Below are 21,505 nucleotides of genomic sequence, written 5' to 3' on the forward strand. Positions count from 1 at the left end.
CATTTGTAGTACCCGGGCTGATGGTCGCGTAGCTGGCAGCATGGGAAGTCATAACCCGCATTATTAGAATGAGCTAGTAGGAAAAAGAGGTTTTTTTTCCCCCCTTACAGACTGAGAGAATGTGTTTGGTTCTAGTAGTGCCCTCAGTATGCTGGGCACTGCACACTGGTGATACAAAGCAGGAGTGGCCCCTGCCCTGAAGAGCTTACACTGTAAAGTACTTTTCCAGGCAGTGTGTGATGCTTTTAGGGTCTGTCTTGTAGTTGACCACTCTCCAAACTCCCAATTAAAGTCAGTCGCTAATGTGCTTGAGTGGGGTTTTGGGGATGGAGTTCTGTGGTTGTTTAGAAGGCAAGGAATTACCGGAGGCTTCATGTAGACTTGTGATTGAGGAACTGGGTTGGGATTCGGGAGACCAGGGTTGTGTTTTTGTTTTTTTTTAATTAAAGCTCTGCTACAGACTTTGCATGTGACCTTGGGCAAATCACTTAATCTCGCTGTGGCTCAGTTCTTCATCTGTAAAATGGGGAAAATAGCACTTCTTTATCTCACCTGGTGTTGTGAGAATAAATGTACTGATATGTGGGGAGTGCACAGAGGTTAGTGATGGGGGTCAGACAAGTACATAGATGCTATTAAGCATTCTCTTTTGAACAAATTCACTGAAGTATGTTACCCTGACCATCCCTCCACCCCCAGCTACTTTATCTGATCTGTATCGAGATCCTTTTAAAGCGTTACTCGTTAATTGGGTATTGTTGAATAATATGTTACTGTTGCCTAATGACTAGTACCATATCTGTTTTATTGCTTTATTGACATGCAGTTACCTGGTCATAAACCTTGGTGTATGTGTTCTCTTTTATTAAGTCAAAGTTTTAAGTATTGAAATGAATGTCAGGCTGGTTACATGGCAAACATTTGGAGGTAGAGTGAATTGGTTTCCAATTTTTGAAAACCTGGTGTGTGACCCTGACAATTGTTGCTGTCAATCAGCTGCAATATCCTATTTGAAGCCTCATTCCCTTGAGTCATGCTCTGTCTGATGTTCCTTTCCGAAGGATGAAGGGCCCACAACCAGAGACCTCATGGTGAGATATGCAACAGGAAAGAAAACCACCAAGCACAAGAAGAAGCTGGAGAAAGCCATGAAGGTTCTGAAGGTAAGGGAAGCCCAGTTGGACATTTTGGCATCACCATGGAACTAGCAGCAGTGTCCCAGCGTAAAGTTACCAGTGGTGGCTTGGTAGAAAGGGAAACAAGAGTAAATTGAATACTTGTAAAGCTAAATAGGATTTTAAAAGCAGTCAGCCCTAACGATGCAGTGCTCAATTTAATCAAACTCCTAAAGATGACATGCTGTTCTCATTTCCCTTTTTGAGACCACAGTCATCTATGTCAGGTTCTCTCCTTCATCGGTTCATACACTGGGACCCTTCAAGACCAGGATTTTTTTGCTCTCATCTGTCCCTTTTTAGCCAACTACCCTTTGTCATGTCTTCTAAGCAAAGCTCCCTGTACGTGGAAGAACACGTGTTGAAAAGAGACTTTGCTAGGTTAGATTGTGGACCAGGTTCTGCCTTGACTTGCATCTCATTCAATCCTTTTGCGTGGGGTACACTGTAGGTCAGGGCAGGATTGTGATGTGTTTTCTGAACTGCTGTTTCCCATGCCCAGTGCTTGGTTGGGAACTAGTATCTATATAGCTAGAGGTATGTTTCAAGAGTTTGAGTGGAGCTTTCGTTACGCAGTTTGCATTGACTTTGCCTGGAGTCGTATGGCTGAAAACCACACGTAACTCGGGAAATGTTGAAAGTGCTGATGAACTTTCCTATTTAAAATCAAAACATGCCTATTAAAGCTGGGAATGTGAAATGGCAGCTTTCCAGAACTGATGTCTGAAATTCACTTAGAAGAACTCTTCCACGGAAAGGAAAAAGTGTCTCCTTGTCTCTTCCTGTCCTACAGAAACACAAGAAGAAGAAAAAGCCAGAGGTGTTTAACTTCTCCGCTATTCATTTGATCCACGATCCCCAAGGTAAGCGTGGTGTCCAACCCAATTGATATACATGTGCCTTGGAAATTCTAATACATGTTCGAGCCGAGATACAGATTTTCAGGCAAAACTGCAATGGGAGAGACACCTGTTTGAACGTGGGAATGCTATGGAATGCTTAGATACCACACTTTGTCACCGGATCTCAAAGCGCTTCACAAATGTTGATTAAATCTCACAGCACCTTGCAAGTTAGGAGGAATAGTCATAGATTTTAAGGCTAGATGGGATCACTGTTATGCTCATCTAGTCTTGACTTCCTGCATAACCCTGGCCATAGAGCTTCACCCAGTAATTTCTGGGCTGTAACTGCTGTCTGAGCTAAGCTTATTTTTAAAAATAGATACCCAGTCTTGCTTTAAAGGCTTCCTGGAGAAACCTAGGGAAATGGTAGAAAGTTTTAATGACTAATTACCATTCATCACTTAGTCATTTAAAAATTTGCCCCTTATTTCTAGTCTGTTTTGTCTAATATTACTCTTTCACTCTAGACATCATGAACTTGATTTTTTTCAGATAGGCCTCAACTCAGCCTCCTTTTTAGTGCATATTAACTGGCTTTAAATATTGACAGTAAAATTTTAAAGCTATGGAGCCGTATAAAAGGCATGTGCCATCCCTGTGCGCCCCCTGGCAGCCTGGTGTACCCTGCTTGAATTCCACGGTTGAGCGTCAGTACGTTGATTTTAACAGATCTCAAGACTCTGGTTCAGAGCTCCCGAACTTAGGGTACGTCTACACTTACCGGAGGGTCTGGCGGCAGGCAATCGATGTTCTGGGATCGATTTATCGCGTCTGGTTTAGACGCGATAAATCGATCCCGGACCGATCCCGGAAGTGCTCGCCGTCGACGCCGGTACTCCAGCTCAGCGAGAGGAGTACGCGGCATCGACGGGGGAGCCTGCCTGCCGCGTCTGGACCCGCGGTAAGTTCGGACTAAGGTACTTCGAATTCAGCTACGTTATTAACGTAGCTGAATTTGCGTACCTTAATCCGAAGTGGGGGCTTAGTGGGGACCAGGCCTTAGTCTGCAGAGCAAAGTCTCTGAGACTGGCCAGGCTGGTCTCCTGGACTGAGAGATCCAGCGCAATCTGCATGGCTTCTAGTCCTGTCTTCCTTGCTCAGCCTCTTGTTCCTGTTTAAATAGCCCACCCACAGGATGGTACAGGGCCTCCTTGGTTGCACCCAGGTTGCTTCTCTGGAGTTCTTCTAGATCCAACTTCAGGGCCTTACAGAGGAGCCCAGCTTTGCTCCCTGTGGTTCCTCCTGCAAATTGGGTTTTCTTCACCCTTTGAGGCCCAGGTGTTTCAGGCTGTCACCTGATCCCAGTGAGTCCAGCCCCCTTAGGCAGGGAAGCAGCTAAGTATGGCACAGGCAGGGCTGATTGAACAGGGCTGGCTAGCCCCAGGCCTCTTGGCCCTTAAAGGAGCAAGCCACCCCGTGACAAGCCCATTGATTTACCTTTTGCTTGTTTATCCTGTTCCCAATGTTATGAGCAATTTTTTTCTTTATTCACGTTTTTTTCTTGCTGATCTAATGCAGTAACCAATTTACCTTGTGTATCATCAGGGTGAGGCTATCTGAGCCTTAATAGCTGATTAGCTAATGATCTGTGGCAGCTTTATTCTCCGAAGTCTCTTGGAATGTCAACCTGACACACATCCTGCTCTGACATCCTCGAACCCCCAGTGCTATTACTTCTTGCTGACACTCCATGTTGCTTTCAGATTTTGCAGAGAAACTCCTAAAGCAGCTAGAGACCTCCAAGGAACGATTTGAAGTGAAGATGATGCTCATGGACCTTATCTCTAGACTAGTTGGAATACACGAGGTACACATCATGTTAACTGCACTGGGTTTTTGAGCTCTCATGTCCGAAGTAGGCTTGTCCATCAGTAATGGGTCTGAATGTGATCAAGATGGCACCGTGGGTTAACGCTTTGGCCTTTCACCACGGGAGACTTTGTCGTTGTAAGTGAAGATGAGTTTGGCTTCATTTTATTTCCTAATGGACTTATGTGTGGCACTATTAGCTGGCCTGAGAGGGCCAGCCGTATAACAGTAAGAGCCTTGCAGGCCAGGCCAGGGGTGCTAGAACAATATGTATAGTGGTGGTGCTGAGAGCCATTGAACCAAATTGTAACCCTGCATATGATCGAAACCACTTCAAGCCAGGGGATGCTGCTGCACTCCCAACATCCCAAATTCCAGCACTAATGGGTCAGGAGTCACTGAGGTTTATGATAACTACATACAGGAGTGTCCATCCTAGGATCTGAATGCTTTTGGCAGTCTCTTCAAAGTACTTGTTAGAGATTGAGCAGGAGGACCCAGAGGCGGATTGAGTAAACAGGCTTCTTTATTGTGGTACTTGTTCCCCTCAACCCAGTTGTCGAGTAAGCCCTGAGGTTAATCACATCATGCTCTGTTATCTAAGTTAAGATGTAAATGCCCACATTTACTACAACATCCCCAAAACCCTGATTTAGTATTTACTGAATATAATTATCCCCACCCCTGTTTACTGTCTACATCATTAAGCATATTCTGCAGACATTTTTACCTTGAAGATACATTTCTTTGCAGTAATTGCAGCCAGAAGTTTCCTTAATCAGCAGTTCACAGAGAGGGGAGGAAGGGGCCATGACCCCGAGCTCGTTTATGTAGCTGGGAAAGGAAGAGAGGCGGAGATAACACTTCTTTACACAAAGGATATCCTTTAGACAGCCACATTCCTTATGCAGCTGCAACGCTTATCAATCCTTAACAAGCAGAAGGGAGAGGGATGGCACTTCATCTATCCAGCGCAGAAACGGTGCCTGCCTGTGCTTCTACTCCTTAATACCATGCCAGCACATGAGCGGTTTCCCAGGTCTTTACTTAACCCTTACACATCCCAACAGTACTGTCAGTCATAAATGGACTCTGGCGATTCCCCACCTAACAGCAACTTGAGTATAACTGAACTGTATTGATCCCCACAAACAGAATTTCTACAGTCCTCCAACTTCTCCTTCCTCCCAGCTCCCTGTGGGCCCAGGAGAAAAGATGGGCCTTGCAGCCTGTCCTGAGGGTTGACAAACTCAGGTGGTACTGAGTGTGTGAGGGAAACCTGCCCAGCCAGGGCCCGTGCCGTCTGGCTCTGGCAGGACTATCTCTTCATTCCAGACTGTGACAGAAGAAAAATTGAGTGGCTTGAAAATTTGAATTCAGCAGATACTGTATGAAACCCTAAATGTTCAATATTGAAGTGCAATGCGTTCGGGTCCATTGCCTGGCGGGCACATGGCCATGTGATGAAGAAGGCCACACCCATGACAGGTGCCCCTTTGACAGTCATCTTGAAGACTAGCCTCTATGCCCACTCACTCCTCAGTTACCCGCTTGTGCTTACAGCGGGTCCCTCCAGCTTTGGACTGAGGGATGTTTTTCTCTGGGTCAAGAAAGCAGCAGACCTAACATGGGACACTTGCACGACAGCCCCAATTCAAAGCCCCTTCCTTCCATTGACTTTAATGGGATTTGGATTGGGATCAATATTTACTTTATTAAAGAAAATATTGAACATCTCATCACAGTATTTCCTCCCCCCCCCACCCCCCCTCAGTCCAAGGCAGGAAAACAAATCAGAATCCACTCTCTGTTACAAGCACGTTGCCCACTAACACCAATGCAGACTGTGTGTACCATTGTCTGTACAAAATTATTATGAATGTTTCACAGCCCCTCCCTCTAGACAGGCAGATACAATGAAGGAAACGCTGGCAGGGTTTTAATCCAGTATCCACTTTCCTTCCCACAGCTCTTTCTCTTTAACTTCTATCCCTTTGTGCAGCGGTTCATGCAGCCCCATCAGAGAGGTAAGCAACCATCTACAAAACCTGTATCCTCTCCCTGCCTTTGTGTTCTGCATTCCCATATTGCCCTGTGTGCAGTCGGTCTCGAGCAGTGGTGCTGTAGGATAAAAGGTGGACAATCAGGTTTGCCTTGTCAGATAGGGAGGGCATGGAAGGAGGAGGGTGAAGAACAGAGACAGTTTGTTATGGGATACGGGAATGGTGCGTTCCGTACTTGCGAACGTGGGAGCTAGAATTCTTTAAATACAGACTAGAATGGATCCCCTGAGTTGTGTGAGTTAAACCAAGCTGCTACAAGAAGCTGTCTGTAATTGTTTAGCAAAGTTTGTCTCTCTTGCCGTGCCATAGTTAACATTGCAACACTATTTCAGTCTGGAGCAGTGGCTCTCAACCTTTCCAGACTACTTGTACCCCTTTCAGGACTCTGGTTTGTCTTGTGTACCCCCAAGTTTTGCCTCATTTAAAAACTACTTGCTTACAAAATCAGACATAATGTGCTGTGACGCTTTTGTATGTCTATTACCGAAAAATGGCTTACTTTCTCATTTTTACCATATAACTATAAAATAAATCAATTGGAATATAAGTCTTGTACTTACATATCAGTTTATGGTACATAGAGCAGTATAAACAAGTCATTGTCTGTATGCAGTTTTAGTTTGTACTGACTTTGCTAGTGCTTTTCATGGAGCCTGTGGTAAAACCAGGCAACTATCTAGATGAGTTGATGCACCCCCTGGAAGATCTCTGCCTACCCCTGGGGTACACGTACCCCTGGTTTAGAACCAGTGCTCTAGAGCAGACTTTGCAAAGTGCTCTACCGTCCATATGCAGTGCTTCAAAAGAGGTGGCCAGCTGAGGGCCTGGGATAAAGTTTGTGGTATCTGATGGAGTGCTTTATTGTGACAGAGAGTGAGCCAGAGGATCTGGTTCTGCGAGGCCCCAAGTGACTTCATGTTCTCTGTGGAAGTTCAGGGTGCTGAGCTTCTTGCAGGATGGGACGCAGAATTAGAAGTTGTGATGCGCGGAGATATTTATAAGCCACTGAAAGCAGAAATGGCTGTCTATTGACGGTGGAACCTGTCTCTCTTTATTTTCTACTCTCCTAGAAGTGACCAAGATCCTTCTTTTTGCTGCGCAAGCGTCTCATCAGCTGGTGCCGCCAGAGGTCAGGATCCTTCCAAATCTCATTAATATTAAAAAGTAGACTGTGTGCAAACATTGGAAATATAACTGCTGAATGTGTTGACAGAGCTATGCTGAGAGAGGCAAAAAACCTGCCCAATCGTGTTAAAACTCTCAGGCTGGAAGTGTTGTTGGATGCTGGGTATTGTTTACGTAGGGGGAAAAGTAATGCAAGGAGTGATTTCTCAGTGGTGTCTGCTCAGTTCCTCTGAGATTACACCCTCTTGGTGTCAGGTGGGGTTGAAAAGCACATGCTGATCTTTCAAAATGGGAACACTTATGCTTATTGTATGGTTTAAGTTCCATAAAAAAATTAATAATGAATACCTGTGACTCTTTGGGGTTCACCCAGGCCAGTAGGGGGTTCAGTCAGCACCTGCCTTGCAACTCTGGGTGTCTTAAATCCTATGCTGTTGTGGCTCCCTGCCATGACACCAATATGCATACAAGTGTGCTGGTCTCACACTGGCTTCCACGGTCCAATTACTTTTAGCAGGGAGACCTCAACAACCCTTCCAGCCCTGAGTTCTTCCCCAAAGACATCTTCATGCAGTGCTCAGCCCCTCTCAATGTAGCTCTCTCAAAACCTTATTAAGTTTGCCGCTCCTTTACAGAGACAGTACGCAGCCCCAGCCTGTTTGTTTGGCTGAGGATTTTCCTCTTCCGTTTGAAACACTAGGCTGCCATTGTGTAATAAAACAAGATTAAGTTTATTCACAAACAACTTACATGTAAATGATGCTAAGAAGAAGAAATTGGGATAGGAACAGTTACAAACAAAGAAACAAACACAAGTAAAAATACACTTCCAAGACTAAAACCTAACTTAACAAACTAGAGTTTTTTGTGCAAAGTAAAGTATCAGGGGGTAGCCGTGTTAGTCTGTATCCACAAAAACAACGAGGAGTCCGGTGGCACCTTAAAGACTAACCGATTTATTTGGGCATAAGCTTTTGTGGGTAAATTGGGTTTTTTACCCACGAAAGCTTATGCCCAAATAAATCGGTTAGTCTTTAAGGTGCCACCGGACTCCTCATTGTTTTTGTTCAAAGTAAGAGTTTCACCACAGTTGTTTTCCTGCATGGCTAGCTGGTTCTTACCCAGGGTTCAATCACAGAGCCCAAAGTGCTCTGTTTCTTTGACTGTTCAGGTGAAGGATAACTTAGGGGTTCTCTCCCTCTCTTTATAGTCCAGTAAATCTCTGAAATATGTTCTTCTGAAGTATCAGAGGGGTAGCCGTGTTTGTCTGGATCAGTAAAAAGCAACAGAGTCTCCTGTGGCACCTTAAAGACTAACAGATGTATTGGAGCATAAGCTTTCGTGGGTCTGATGAAGTGGGCATTCACCCACGAAAGCTTATGCTCCAATACATCTGTTAGTTTTTAAGGTGCCACAGGACTCTTTGTTGCTTTCTTCTGAAGTGTATCCCCAAGATTAAGGTCCTTTTCCCTGCTGGGTGTAGACTCCATGCTGTGTGGTGCAGACACCATGCAAATGATCTTCCTGCAATCTCCCATGCCAGTAAATAGCCCACTGTCCCTGGCAACACCTGGCTTGTGGGGCTGGTCCCTTTCCTTTGTCTCGAAAAACCTATTTATCAACTTCCCCTGATATGCCTGGTTAAAACACATTTTAGTCACACATTTCTGGATAACTCTTTGTAGATTAACCGTATATACCTCACACAAGAATGTGAATGATCAGTGAGTTAGTTGTTTTCCAGTGATTTATTACATGCCACCTTTTGGATAAGTATGACCACAGCGGATGGGGATGTACTGAGCGGGTCAGGCCAGCTGAGTCTCACTGCTGCATACCAGGGAGCTCCTTGCCATCTAGCCTTGGGATGCTCTTAGGGTCACAAACTGGCTCTCATATAGCACTTTTAATCGAAGTAAAGCTTAAAGGGCTTTACAAAGGAGGTCAGTAGCATTATTCCCATTTTACAGATAGGGAAACAGAGGTACAGAGCAGTGACGTGACTTGATCAAAGTCACTCAGCAGGCCAGTGGCAGACCCAGGTCTGCTGAATCCACGTTCAGTGCTGTATTCACATTTCCTCCCTGTAGTAGGATTTGTATCGCAAAAATGCTCCATTCGAATGTCTCTAAAAATAGCCTCTTAAAGGGCCAAGTCCCAAGCTTTGAGTGAGTTTGCCCTTTGTGAATATGGCATTGTATGCAAATGAACATAACTACAATAGGAATGTATGTTCATCTGGCTCTACTTTACTTTCTCCCTTCTAGATCATCCAGTCAGTATTAATGACCATAGCCAACAACTTTGTCACTGACAAGAATTCTGGGGAAGTTATGACTGTAGGGTAGGTACGAAAGTTCACGACAACTCAGTCTGAGATCTGTGGGGAACCTGTGTTCCTAGAAACACTGTACAACTCCTAGAAAATACACCTCTACCCCGATGTAACACGAATTTGGATATAACGCGGTAAAGCAGCACTCCGGGGGGGCGGGGCTGTGCACTCCGGCGGATCAAAGCGAGTTCGATATAACGCGGTTTCACCTATAACACGGTAAGATTTTTTTGGCTCCCGAGGACAGCGTTATATCGGGGTAGAGGTGTAGGTTGGTGTATCTCTTTAAAAAACAAAAACACCCCATTGAAATAAAATGACCTTTTGTGCAGCGTGCTTTGAGTACGGTAAACGATTTATTTTTAATTGCCAACACTGCTCTGTCACTGGGCGTAGAGGTCATTGTTTAGCACCAGGATGCTCCATTCTCTTCTCCCCAGATGGGGCTGAATCCCTGCTTTCCTGGGTAACAAGATCTTTAGGAAGGTTCTGTGTGTATCCCATTTATCTGTAAACTCTTATGTACGCCATGATTTTTCAGGGTGTAGATAACATGATGGTCAAGACTTCATTCCCCCTCTATACAACGACTGAAATTGTGCTAGCAACAACTAAGTTTAAACATAGCTGTTGCCAGTGGAATGCTAACCCACTTTCTGTGCCTAGTATAAACTGGCTTATTTTGCTGAGACCCATGCTATAGACAGATGCATAATAATATTAATTATATAATAATTGTATAATGTATTATATCTCTCTTATAATAGAGATCTAAGATGAGTCTCAGGAAAAGGTGTCCCTGTTCATACCACTTGCATGGGGGTCCGGGAGGAAACATGCTCACTAGTTCCAGCCATGCTTTAAGAATGGTTCTTGCTAAAATGGTTTCAACCATAAGGAGGGGGTGGGGGATGGACTTTAGAAAGAGACTGGGAAGGGAGAGGGTCAGTGTGAGGGTAAAGTTACTTTGAAAGGGAACTCTCCTGTGTGAGCATACAGGCCCCCAGCATAGGCTGTCCTTTACTGATCTAACCATGGATGAATGCAGTCAAGATTCCTGACTCCACTAGGCACAGATGGTCCACAGATTTAAAGGGTTTTAGCTTTTCTGTATGGGCTGCCCACTTCCACCCTTTGGTCTTGGATGCTTTCTAGCTAGTTAGTGATTGCTGTGCCAGTACTTTATTTTAATTTTCAAAGATGCTGAGCACCTGTACCTCTGGAAACTGGGCCATCAGGATGGCTAGGAGAACAGACTATGCAAATCTGCCATGGATACAGCCCCTTTGATAGGCTACCTGGGGGGTTGAGTCCCGTGCTGCTCTTTTCTCTGACACTGAGTTGTGTGCCTCAGGATGACCGTCCCTTAGTCTCAGACACAGTCAATGTAACATGCTGCTGCCAGGGTCTTTTCTAACTGAGAATTTTTTTAAAAAACTTTGATTTTTCTAGAATGAATGCGATAAAAGAGATAACGGCGAGATGTCCTCTGGCTATGACTGAAGACCTGCTCCAAGACCTCGCCCTGTACAAATCTCATAAAGATAAAAGTAAGTTTAGTGCTTTGCAGGTGGAAAAATGTGCTGTTCTTTTATTTATGCGTGTTTATGCTATGTGTTCTGATGTCACATCATCATTGCTTGTGTAGGGAATAGGTTGGAGTTCAGAGTATTTCTCATGTTAGTCTCCTGCACCTGTGTGTCTGTTTCAGGTGTCCTCATGTGAGAGATGAAGCAGTCAGAGCAGTCGGGAGGGGAAAGGGGTAGTTGCCTACTAGCTACCTGAACTGAAGCTACATAAGGGCTTGAACTTGCACAATTTGATCAATGGGAACTTTTTCAATTGGTTGATCATTGACCGTAGGGGATGCAGGTTCATGTCCTAAATAAATGTTGATTGTGTGAGTTATCTTGGAAATGTCTGATCTAATCCTAGAGAAACTTTCTTCTTCACTTCTTTTTTAGAAGTAACAGATCCACACCGATATTGGTAGCTGCTTAAATTTTGAAAAAGGATTTTTGGGGAGATGTATCCAATAAACAAAACGAGTAGAGCAAAGATAGCAGTTACGTTGGAAAAAGGCTGAGAGTAGAAGGTAGTTTTAAAAAGTAGGTAGTCCAGAGCAGAAGGGAAAGACATGGATTGTCAAATAGAATAATGCTAAGAAGCGCTAGCATTTCTGAGAAAGATGTAAAGAAATATAGCGCTTTTCCTTTTACCCTCCTCCCTAGCCTCAGAACAAAACCTAATTCTAGCTCAATGCTTTCCTCTTCATTTGATCCAGATCCTGCTTTTTCCAAGGTGTTTGTTTATTCCTGGTATTTGTTTTGTAGATGTAATGATGTCTGCAAGAACTCTGATACATCTCTTCCGATCATTGAATCCACAGATGTTACAAAAAAAGTTCAGGGTAAGTGATGTTTATGTGCATTAATTTGTATCTGAAAATGAGGATGAAATAAATTGAGCATCTCAAGCCAGTGAACATGGTTAACTGTGTGCATACTTTTAACTAAGAATATGTGCATTGCATTTTGCCCTGGAGAGATCACCTAAAGGCAAAAGGCAGTGTGGCCTACTGGACAGAGCATTGGACCTAGGAGACCTGGGTTCTATTCCTGGCTCTACCACTGGCCTACTAGGTGACCTTGGGCAAGTCACTTCCCGTCTCAGTTTCCCCATCTGTAAAATGGGGATAATAATGCTTTTTTGCAAAGTGCTTTGAGAGCTATAGAGTATCTCTGTCTCACCGCTTCACTGCAGAATCCATCATTAATTTATGGAGAGGAGATGTTTTTCAATCAAGTGCTGTGCTCCGAAAATGGAATATCAGAAGCTCTTCATCATTTATTGTTCTGTGTGACTAAAACCTAAACTTGTTAAAAGAAGTGGATGGAGGCATTATCTGAACCTGGAGGGCTGTGGATCTCTGTCGTTGCAATGCTCATTAATGTATAAAGCCCAAACTGCAGAAGTTTAATCCAGAGTTTTGAAGTGCGTGTTGGGATGTGTGCCTCTGGCCGATTTCTAACACTGGCTGATCACTTCTTGTTTCATTGGTGAAAAAACACCTTGTAACAGGGCAATGTTCCCTTTAAGGGGAGCAACCAGCCCTGTTCTGGTGAGCAGCTTGGCAGGCAGGTGCTGGGAATCACCTGACCCAGCTGGGTAGCAGCAGCTGATTGGGTCTGATGTTTTCCGGCTAGGGGATATAAATGAGGACCTGTGGCAGTCCAGGACCGGGAGAGGGCTGGGAGAATGCTCTCCTGTAACTATGGCAGAGGACTGCAGGAGGCCCTGTGGACCTCCTAGGCAGGGTGGAAATCCTGACACTAAACTGCCAGAGGCCGGGGGGACGCCACAGTCTGTGTTGTGAGCAGTACTATGTATATTGCCATATCATGTTTCCCAGGCTGGTGATCAAGTCCACCCACCTTATGCCCCTTTTTAAAATGTCCTGTTGGTGAAATTAAAGAAAACAAAGAGCTACTTAAAACATGTACTTTGTTTACTTGTAGGGTAAACCTACTGAGGCCTCATCAGAAGCCAGAATCCACGAGTATGGAGAATTAGATGCCAAAGATTATATTCCAGGAGCAGAAATATTAGAGGTTGAAAATAAGGAAGAAGGAGGAGGAATACACGAGGAAGGTTGGTTAGTTTTTCTTCACTTCCAGGCAGTACAGCATTGCCACTAGAATTCTAGTTGCATGTGAAAATGTGGTGCACGTCTCTTGTTGTAATGCAGGAACTTGCATGTGTTTGACACTGTCATGTCTTGAGTAACCCTGGCCATGTGTGCATTTGTCCAGTGAAACAGCACTAGTGCTGCCCTTGAATGAATGCAATACACCCAGTTATATTTGACATTGGGTCTGTGCTGCTTCATACAGTAGTTGCTTTAGCAAGAGGTAACAAAGGGGTTTTGTTGCTTGCATGACTAATCTTCAAGGAAAAGCAGGTCATATGACTTCAAAAATGCACCTGTTCAGCTCTCCCCAAGATAAATAACTGTTTGCTTACTATGTCCTTGAGTCATTTTGAAGAATTAAGAAGAGCAGTGCTCAGGCTGTTGAAAATGTAACATGACTTTTTCATATAATGTGTGCTGCTTCCATATCTGTGTGAACTGGTTGGATGTTGTGGAGGCTGCAGAATATCACTGCATGCATGTAGGGTGCCCTGCGCAGTAGACATCATGGGGCACTCGTGTAGCGCTGTTTATCTTCAGAGCCTTTTCCAAACACATTTTATAACTTTATAGAGCTCTTTACAATAACTGCAACATAGGCTGGCAGTAAATTAGGTTTACACGATCACTTGTCTCCATTGCCAGTGATCAGACATCAGGCATGTGTTTTGCATGCTGCCTTTGGTGTTTTCTTACAACTTTGGGGATAACTTGTTTATTACTATGGTTGGTCCCACTTACAACAACTGATGACGTCACAATCTCCATGAAGGATCTGATTCTAGGTGCTGTATAAACTTGTAATAAAATGACAGTTTCTGCCTTAAATAGCTTGTGTACTATGTTAATTACAAGATGCAGGCAGAGATAACATAGAAGGAAATGAATCTGGGATCCAGTCTTAATTGCTACATTTATTATCATGCAATTGAACTAAGTCTGTTCTAGTCACTGTGTGCGCCTCTTCCCCTGGGCAGATGGATGGCAAAGTGCCAGTTTCAGTGAGGAGGAAGACGACGAAGATGGGGAATGGATAGATGTGCACCACTCCTCAGATGAGGAGCAGCAAGAAGTAGTGAGTTTTGTCATCACTTTCTGGCCTAAATATAAATGTGATTTGCAAAGATTGGGCTTGATTCTCTATTGGCTTGCACCTTTAATGTAGTTTTCAGCTGTGCCAAGTGGGTGTAGAAACAGTAGCTAATGAGAGTGGTGGTGTGTCATACCCCTTTGCACAGGTATAAGTGAATATCCACGGGTCAAAGCAGGGGAGAATCAGTCTTGTGTGTAAATATTTTACAACCTATGGGGAATAGGGCAATTTCCCCCCATCTCCAACAAAGAAGAATAGTATTTTGGCACATTTATACTGCTCCTTACCCCTTCTCTCTCCCTTACACATGAAGAAGCACATTCAACCAATTTCCTGAAAAGCCTGGGAACTCCGTGATCACAGGCTGTGTGGTGCCCCAACGTGGGCTCTGTTGGTAATGTTACACCCACCGTTGAACTTCGCTGTAGACCTAAAGAAGGCCAATGCTATTCCCTCCCCTACGCCTCTTACCTCCCAAGTATTGTACCTCCTATTATGTTTTCAATATTCTTGTCTTCTGCCCTAACCAGCCATATGCCCTTATTATAAAGGCAAGTCCTGTTTCTCTCCTCCGACCCACGTAGTTGGAGAGAAACAGGACTTGCCTTTAGAATAAGATTATAGTGTACAAATAAACCATACAAAACCATTGCTTAAAGACCCTGATGATCGTCGCTGTTGTCTGCATTTAAAGGCGGAGAAGATCAAAAGCATGCCTGTAGAAGAACAGAAAGCCAAAGCAGCAGCAGTTAGCACAAGTCGGGTTTTAAGTCAAGAAGACTTCCAGAAAATACGCCTGGCCCAGATAGCCAAAGAACTCAACTCGGCACCTGGCAAAGCTGCAAAGAGGAAGAACATTGAAATAGACAGCGATGAGGAGCGCAGGTAGAATACAAAATTCCTGTTCACTCAGGTGGTATAATGGATATTATTTGTATTGCGGTAGCACTTAGGAGCCTGAATCATGGGCCAGGACCTCATTGTGTTAGGTGCTGTACAAATGCATAATAAAAAGATGTGTCCTCATGCCACACAGCTTCCAGTCTAAGTATGAGACGAGACAGAGGGTGAATATAGGAGGGTTAGCACAAGAGAACAATGAGATGATACTCATCAGCTTGATAGGCTGTGGTCTCAGCACACCGGCTGCCGAACCGCTGCTGAGATTTTTGAAGGTATGGTAGTTAAAAAGGGATTTGAAGGAGGACAATGAGGCAGCTGTGCAAATGTTTATGGGTAGCTCCTCTCATGCATAAGGGCAGCACGGGACAAAGCACAGAGGTGCTTGTGTGAAAGTGGGCAGTGAGGTCCGAGTCCATATCTCGAGAGCGAATGAGAGATGATGGAGAGGGTGGGGATAGACCCATGCGTGGTGGGAGCTCCCGTGATGGCAGACAACATAATATTCTCTTTTCGTTTTGCAGGGGAGAGTTGCTTTCACTCAGAGATATTGAGCATCTGCATAAGAAGCCTAAATCAGACAAGGAAACAAGACTGGCCACAGCCATGGTGAGGAGCCGTGATATTCCAGAACCTCTTCCTTGCAGATTTTCAGGGGGGTTCAGGCTTTGCAACCTGCAGAGTTACAAGAACACAGTAGGGGCAGGTTTGAAAGGGCACAGGCATGAATGACAGCTAGACCCCCTGGTTGCCATTTGTGCTTTTGAAGATCTCCCCCTCCTGGGTTCTTTGCCACCCTGGCACAGACCAATGGTTAACTTTAGGCCAGTTCCCTGTGTCTTACTGTGGCTGATGCTGGGAATTTTAAAAGCTCTTTTTTTAATAGAGGCTCTTGTTCAAAAGATCCAGTTAAACAGCCAATCACAAAGCACATAAAATCGCCCAGGAAAGCAGAGTGAGTCTGGATTTGCAGCTCCAGGAATGGAAAGTGTGCAGTGGTAAATGGCATTTCCACAGAGGCCAGTTAGATGATCTCACTTGCGAGAAAGGAAGATAACCCTGTGGGCTTTAATTGTTTGGATATTTTTTTCCTCCCAAGGCTGGAAAGACAGACAGAAAAGAATTTGTGAAAAGGAAAACGAAAATGAATCCGTTCGCCAGCTCCACTAACAAAGAGAAGAAGAAGCAGAAGAACTTTATGATGATGAGATACAGTCACAACGTCCGAACAAAAAATAAACGTTCCTTCAGGGAAAAACAGGTCAGTATTTAATACTCAGCCCATTGGTGACAAAGTAAATTGGAGACCAGTCAGAGCAGTGTATGCAACAAACTTTAGTTACTTGTATTTCAGCTAAAATAAGCGCCCCTCACATTCTCTAGGAGGTTTTATGTGCTTAAAGATTTCCCGTGTCAAAACTTAGTTCAAATGAACATATAATGGGCTGCTTCTCTTAAACTAATGATCACCTGCCAACCAACCCAATAAAAAAGCCCTTTGTGCAGTCTATACATCCCTTAGCCTATGTCCTACCCAAATGCCTGGGCTTTGTAGCAGTCACAGATCTGGGCTCTTGAAGACCAATGGCTGCCGGTGCTGGGGGGGGCTTGTCTGCATAGACAACACCAAATCATGTGGTGAAGTTATGTTAGAGTTGTACCATGGTACGGTCATGTAATTATAACACAGCGTGGGCCCCTTGGCATAGGCAAGGTCAAACTTTGATTATACTATCAGGACACCAGTGTGACAGAACATGCTGCCTTTGCGTGGTAGAATTGGCTTTGCAGACAGGCCTTTTAGTCTATCCTTTTATTTTCCTTTGGGCTCCTCTTCAAACCCTCATTTCACAGTCACCATCTTCCTGATTACCTTATTCACCAGAGACAGTTCTGTCCTCCCTTTCATGCTGGCTGGGTATGCTGTGTCTATGATAAAAGGTGCCTCTTGAAATCCTCTCATCTGCTCTGGAAAATCTCAAGGCCAAAGTGTTGCCGACTATTTTAATGTCACTGTACTTGCGCCGACTGTTTTGAATGTGTTCAAAGAGCCATTTCCAGGAAAATCCTGCTTTGTGGCTTTCTCACCAAGCTGTCCCTTCGGTAGAGTATGTGTACTGACTTCATTATAAACCCACCTTTGTCAGTAAGATTTGGGTCCCAGTCTGTTTCTGGCTCCAGGGTCTGTTTCTGGCTTTTTATTCCCTGCTAAGGGCAGCCAAACAGTGTTGAGATCAGTTTGCCAGTGGCTTTTGTCTTTACAAACCAAATGAGGAAAGTAGATCCTGGATATTCTTACGCTGTTTTATTAAATAACATGACCCTGGACCAGTACCTCTAAATTTGCTCTTTACTTGGTATCTTCTCCATTTCCCACAAATGTGGGATCTAGGCTGACCCCATTGACTGCAGCAATGTGCTGATTCCACCCTCTCTTATAAAACACAAGAGGTTCATTTTGTGAATGAGCAGCTTAGGAACTTCAATGAGCTTGCTAATCCTCTGCACTTGCATTGAGGTGCTGACGTCTCTGATTTGGTAGGCAGCCAGACTACCTCACTACATCAGATCTCTATGAGAAGCAAAATGAGCAGCGTGTTAGTGATTTGAGCCAAAAGGCTTGAACTAGCCCCCGTTGTGGGGGACCAGGGTGGGGGAGAACGGCTTAAAAGAACTAAAATTTGATTTTATAGTTTAAAATCCAGAGCTCAAATCCGCATTTTAAATTAGGGCTGTCAAACGGTTAAAATAAAAATTGCAATTAATCACAGTTTTAATCACACTGTTAAACAATAATAGAATACCAATTTAAATATTTTTGAATGTTTTTCTACATTTTCAAATATATTGATTTCAATTACAACAGAGGATATAAAGTGTACAAACGTTTATACTTTTTTATTACAAATATTTGCACTGTAAAAAGATAAAAGAAATAGTATTTTTCATTCACCTCATACAAGTACTGTAGTGCAATCTCTTTATTGTGAAAGTACAACTTACAAATGTAGGATTTTTTTTTTTTTTAATATAACTGCACTTAAAAACAAAACAATGTAAAACTTTTTAGAGACTACAAGTTAAAGCGGTTTCCCAGGTCTTTACTTAACCCTTACATATCAACAATTTTCACGATAGAGATCGCACTACAGTACTTGTATGAGGTGAATGAAAAATACTATTTCTTTTTTCTTACAGTGCAAACATTTGCAATAAAAATAATATAAAGTGAGCACCGCACATGTATTCTGGGTTATAATTGAAATCAATATATTTTAAAATGTAGGAAACAACCAAAATATTATAAGAAGTTTAAATTGGTATTCTATTATTGTTTAACAATGAGATTAAAACTGCGATTAATCGTGACTATTTTTTAAATCTAGTTATTCTGTTTTGTGTTAATTGTTTGCATTAACAATGATTAATTGACAGCCCTATTTTAAATGCGTCAACATTTCTGGCAGAACCTCTCTGGAGTGACTCTGCACTTGTAAATGTCAGTCTTTTTTTTTTTTTTTTTTTTTAAAGAAGTTTCATTTGCCCTTTAAAGACATTACTTTAAACCTACTTAAAGGGACAAGAGTGATATCCAGTGATAACTCTTTTCCAGTTTAACACCATTGACACAGTGCAATGACATTTATATTACATTAGTGATTTTTTTTATTGTACAGTGTCAAAGAAGTGTCACTACTGCTATGTTTACTGCTTGAATCTAGGAGTTCACTGACTCTTTCTTGGTTGTATTACCAGTTCTATCTAGGTACGAGTATGATCCTGTCACAATAGTGCCTGCCATTGTTTTTGGTGTAGGGGTTTGAGGTGTCTTTGTCTCTCATTTTTACAATATATATTGAGATTTTTTCCCCTAAAGTATTAAATAATCTGCTTGGTTTCTTGGCATTTTTAATTTTTTCTAGACTAAATTATTAAGTCTAGCCTGATTAGTGTGTCACAAGGAAAGTTTATAGCTTTTCCTTACAAGAGTAATTTTAGTTAGTATATTAAACTTTCCTAAGTGCTTAAAATAAGAATTAAATTGTTTCCAAATTACATTTTTTATAAAAGCTTTTGGCAGTGAAATATCCAATTTTATCTCAATGTAAATTGTTTGTGCCAAGTTCTGTTTCAAAGTAGCAAAGTGCATTACATTAAATACATAGCTGTAATACATCTGTGCATAGAATACCTAGGACACTAGCCCAGGCAGGCTGGCTTGATTCCAGTCAGGTGACTCATAGACTTTAAGGCCAGAAGAGACCATCATGATCATCTGACCTCCTGCACATTGCAGGCCACAGAACCTTACTCACCCCCTCCTGTAATCAATCCATAACCTCTGGCTGAGTTACTGAAGTTCTCAAATCATGATTTAAGACTTCAAGTTACAGAGAATCCACCATTTACACTAGTTTAAACCTGCAAGTGACCCGTGCCTCATGCTGCAGAGAAGGGCAAAAAACCTCCAGAGTCTCTGCCAATCTGACCCGGGGAGAAATTCCCTCGATGCCACATATGGCAGTCAGTTAGACCCTGGGCACGTGGGCAAGACCCACCAGCCAGACACCTGAGAGAGAATTTTTAACTCAGAATCCTCCCCATCTAGTGCCCCATCATTGGCTGTTGGAGAGATTTGTTGCTCACAGTTCTAGATCGGCTATATGCCATTGTAGGCAGTCTCATCATGCCATCCCCTCCATAAACTTACTATACACGGTCTTAAAGCCAGTTAGGTTTTTTGCCTCACTGCTCCCCTTGGGAGACTGTTCCAGAACTTCACTCCTCTGATGGTTAGATGCCTTCTTCTAATTTCAAGCCTAAACTTGTTGATGGTCAGTTTATATCCATTTGTTCTTGTGTCCACATTGAGGCTCAACTTAAATAACTCCTCTCCCTCTCTGGTATTTATCCCTCTGATGTATTTATAAAGGGCAATCATATCTCCCCTCAGCCTTCATTTGGTTTGGCTAAACAAGCCATGCTCTGTGAGTCTCCTCTCATAAAATAGGTTTTCCATTCCTCTGGTCGTCCTACTAGCCTTTGTGTGCACCTGTTCCAGTTTGAATTCATTTTTCTTAAATATGGGAGACCAGAACTGCACATATACCAAATCTAAAATGGCATCGCATCTTGCTGGTTTGGCTACAGTTAGGTGAAGAAATCTGTCAGCTATTGCATCCAGGAAAATCTAGTCCCTACTGTAATTAGTAGCACGTGTCCTCCAATCTATAACCGAATTAAGCCCACAGTTTTAACTATGGTGTGATTTTTGAATTCCTGTGTGGTGATCTTGCCTGCTAATGTCCTCCACTCTAGAGGTGGCTACACGCCAGCAATGAACCGGATATGTATATGTACAGTTTTCACATCACATGGGGATCGCTGCATGATGGGTGCTATATTGGTATTTCAGTTAAATACTTGAAAACTTGTAGTCAAAATACCTCAATATTCCACTGTTATGCAACATGATTTATTTATGTATTTATTTTGTATTCTAGCTGGCATTACGAGATGCACTTTTGAAAAAGAGAAAAAGACTGGTGAAATAACTTAAAACAACAAAGGAGTGGACTGTTTTATATCCTTACTGTGGGTACAGTAATAATCCTGGAAACAGTTTTTATATTGGAAAGTACAGGATCACCTGTACTGAAGAATTGGATGTCCATTGCATATAACTCTGAATACAACTGATGATTGAATATAACTCTGCAGCACCAAATAAGTCTCATTTGTACGTGTTGGCGTCAAGAGGCCTTAATATGCCAGAAGATCTTGCGTTCTAGAAGCATCTTAGGAAAGGAGGCAGTTACCTTTTATTGAATATAACTTATTTTGAGTTAACTGGTTATGGCCCTGTAAATATTAACTAAAGCAAGGAGAATTTCATTGTCAAATGTTTTGCCTGAATCATGGAAAATGTAAGTCCTAAATCAGTCCATGTAGAATAACTTTTACATAGATTAAAAACTTTGTGCCTTTCATAAGCATGTAATTTTTTAAAGGACGTTTACTCTACAATACACCATAGTTGAAAATGGTTAACTTTCATTTCCCGTTTTTAGAAATAGAAGGTGGGTGAGGACTGAGGTAATACCTTTTATTAAAAAAAAACGAGGAGTACTTGTGGCAACTGAGAGACTAACAAATTTATTTATTAAATTAGTCTCAGGTGCCACAAGTACTCCTAATCCTTTTTGCTGATACAGACTAACATGGCTACCACTCTGAAACCTATCTTTTATTAGACCAACTTCTGTTTGTCAGAGATAAGCTTTGACGCTACACAGAGCTCTTCTTCAGGTCTGAGAAAGGTAACCAGAGTGTCACAGCTAAATACAATATCAAATCGATAGAGTATGTGCTAACTACTTATGCTAAACTTTCATTTCCCGTTTTTAGA

The 21,505-nt window shown here is 42.8% G+C and overlaps 1 protein-coding gene across 1 annotated transcript in view; it reads left to right on the top strand.

The window, feature by feature from the left end:
* Window positions 1–21,070, top strand: part of SDAD1 (SDA1 domain containing 1) — a 33,689-nt gene extending 12,619 nt beyond the window's left edge. The window contains exons 9-22 of the mRNA XM_065404848.1: window positions 1,062–1,163; window positions 1,969–2,038; window positions 3,784–3,887; window positions 5,859–5,916; window positions 7,023–7,081; window positions 9,345–9,421; window positions 10,865–10,962; window positions 11,746–11,822; window positions 12,931–13,063; window positions 14,081–14,178; window positions 14,891–15,081; window positions 15,621–15,705; window positions 16,196–16,357; window positions 20,601–21,070. Coding sequence (XP_065260920.1) covers window positions 1,062–1,163; window positions 1,969–2,038; window positions 3,784–3,887; window positions 5,859–5,916; window positions 7,023–7,081; window positions 9,345–9,421; window positions 10,865–10,962; window positions 11,746–11,822; window positions 12,931–13,063; window positions 14,081–14,178; window positions 14,891–15,081; window positions 15,621–15,705; window positions 16,196–16,357; window positions 20,601–20,651 — 1,365 coding nt within the window. The 3' untranslated portion in view covers window positions 20,652–21,070. The remainder of the gene's footprint in view (window positions 1–1,061; window positions 1,164–1,968; window positions 2,039–3,783; window positions 3,888–5,858; window positions 5,917–7,022; window positions 7,082–9,344; window positions 9,422–10,864; window positions 10,963–11,745; window positions 11,823–12,930; window positions 13,064–14,080; window positions 14,179–14,890; window positions 15,082–15,620; window positions 15,706–16,195; window positions 16,358–20,600) is intronic.
* The last annotated feature ends 435 nt before the right edge of the window (window positions 21,071–21,505 follow it).

The sequence above is a fragment of the Emys orbicularis genome, chromosome 5 (genome assembly GCF_028017835.1).
Source record: "Emys orbicularis isolate rEmyOrb1 chromosome 5, rEmyOrb1.hap1, whole genome shotgun sequence".
NCBI classification, from domain to species: domain Eukaryota; kingdom Metazoa; phylum Chordata; order Testudines; family Emydidae; genus Emys; species Emys orbicularis.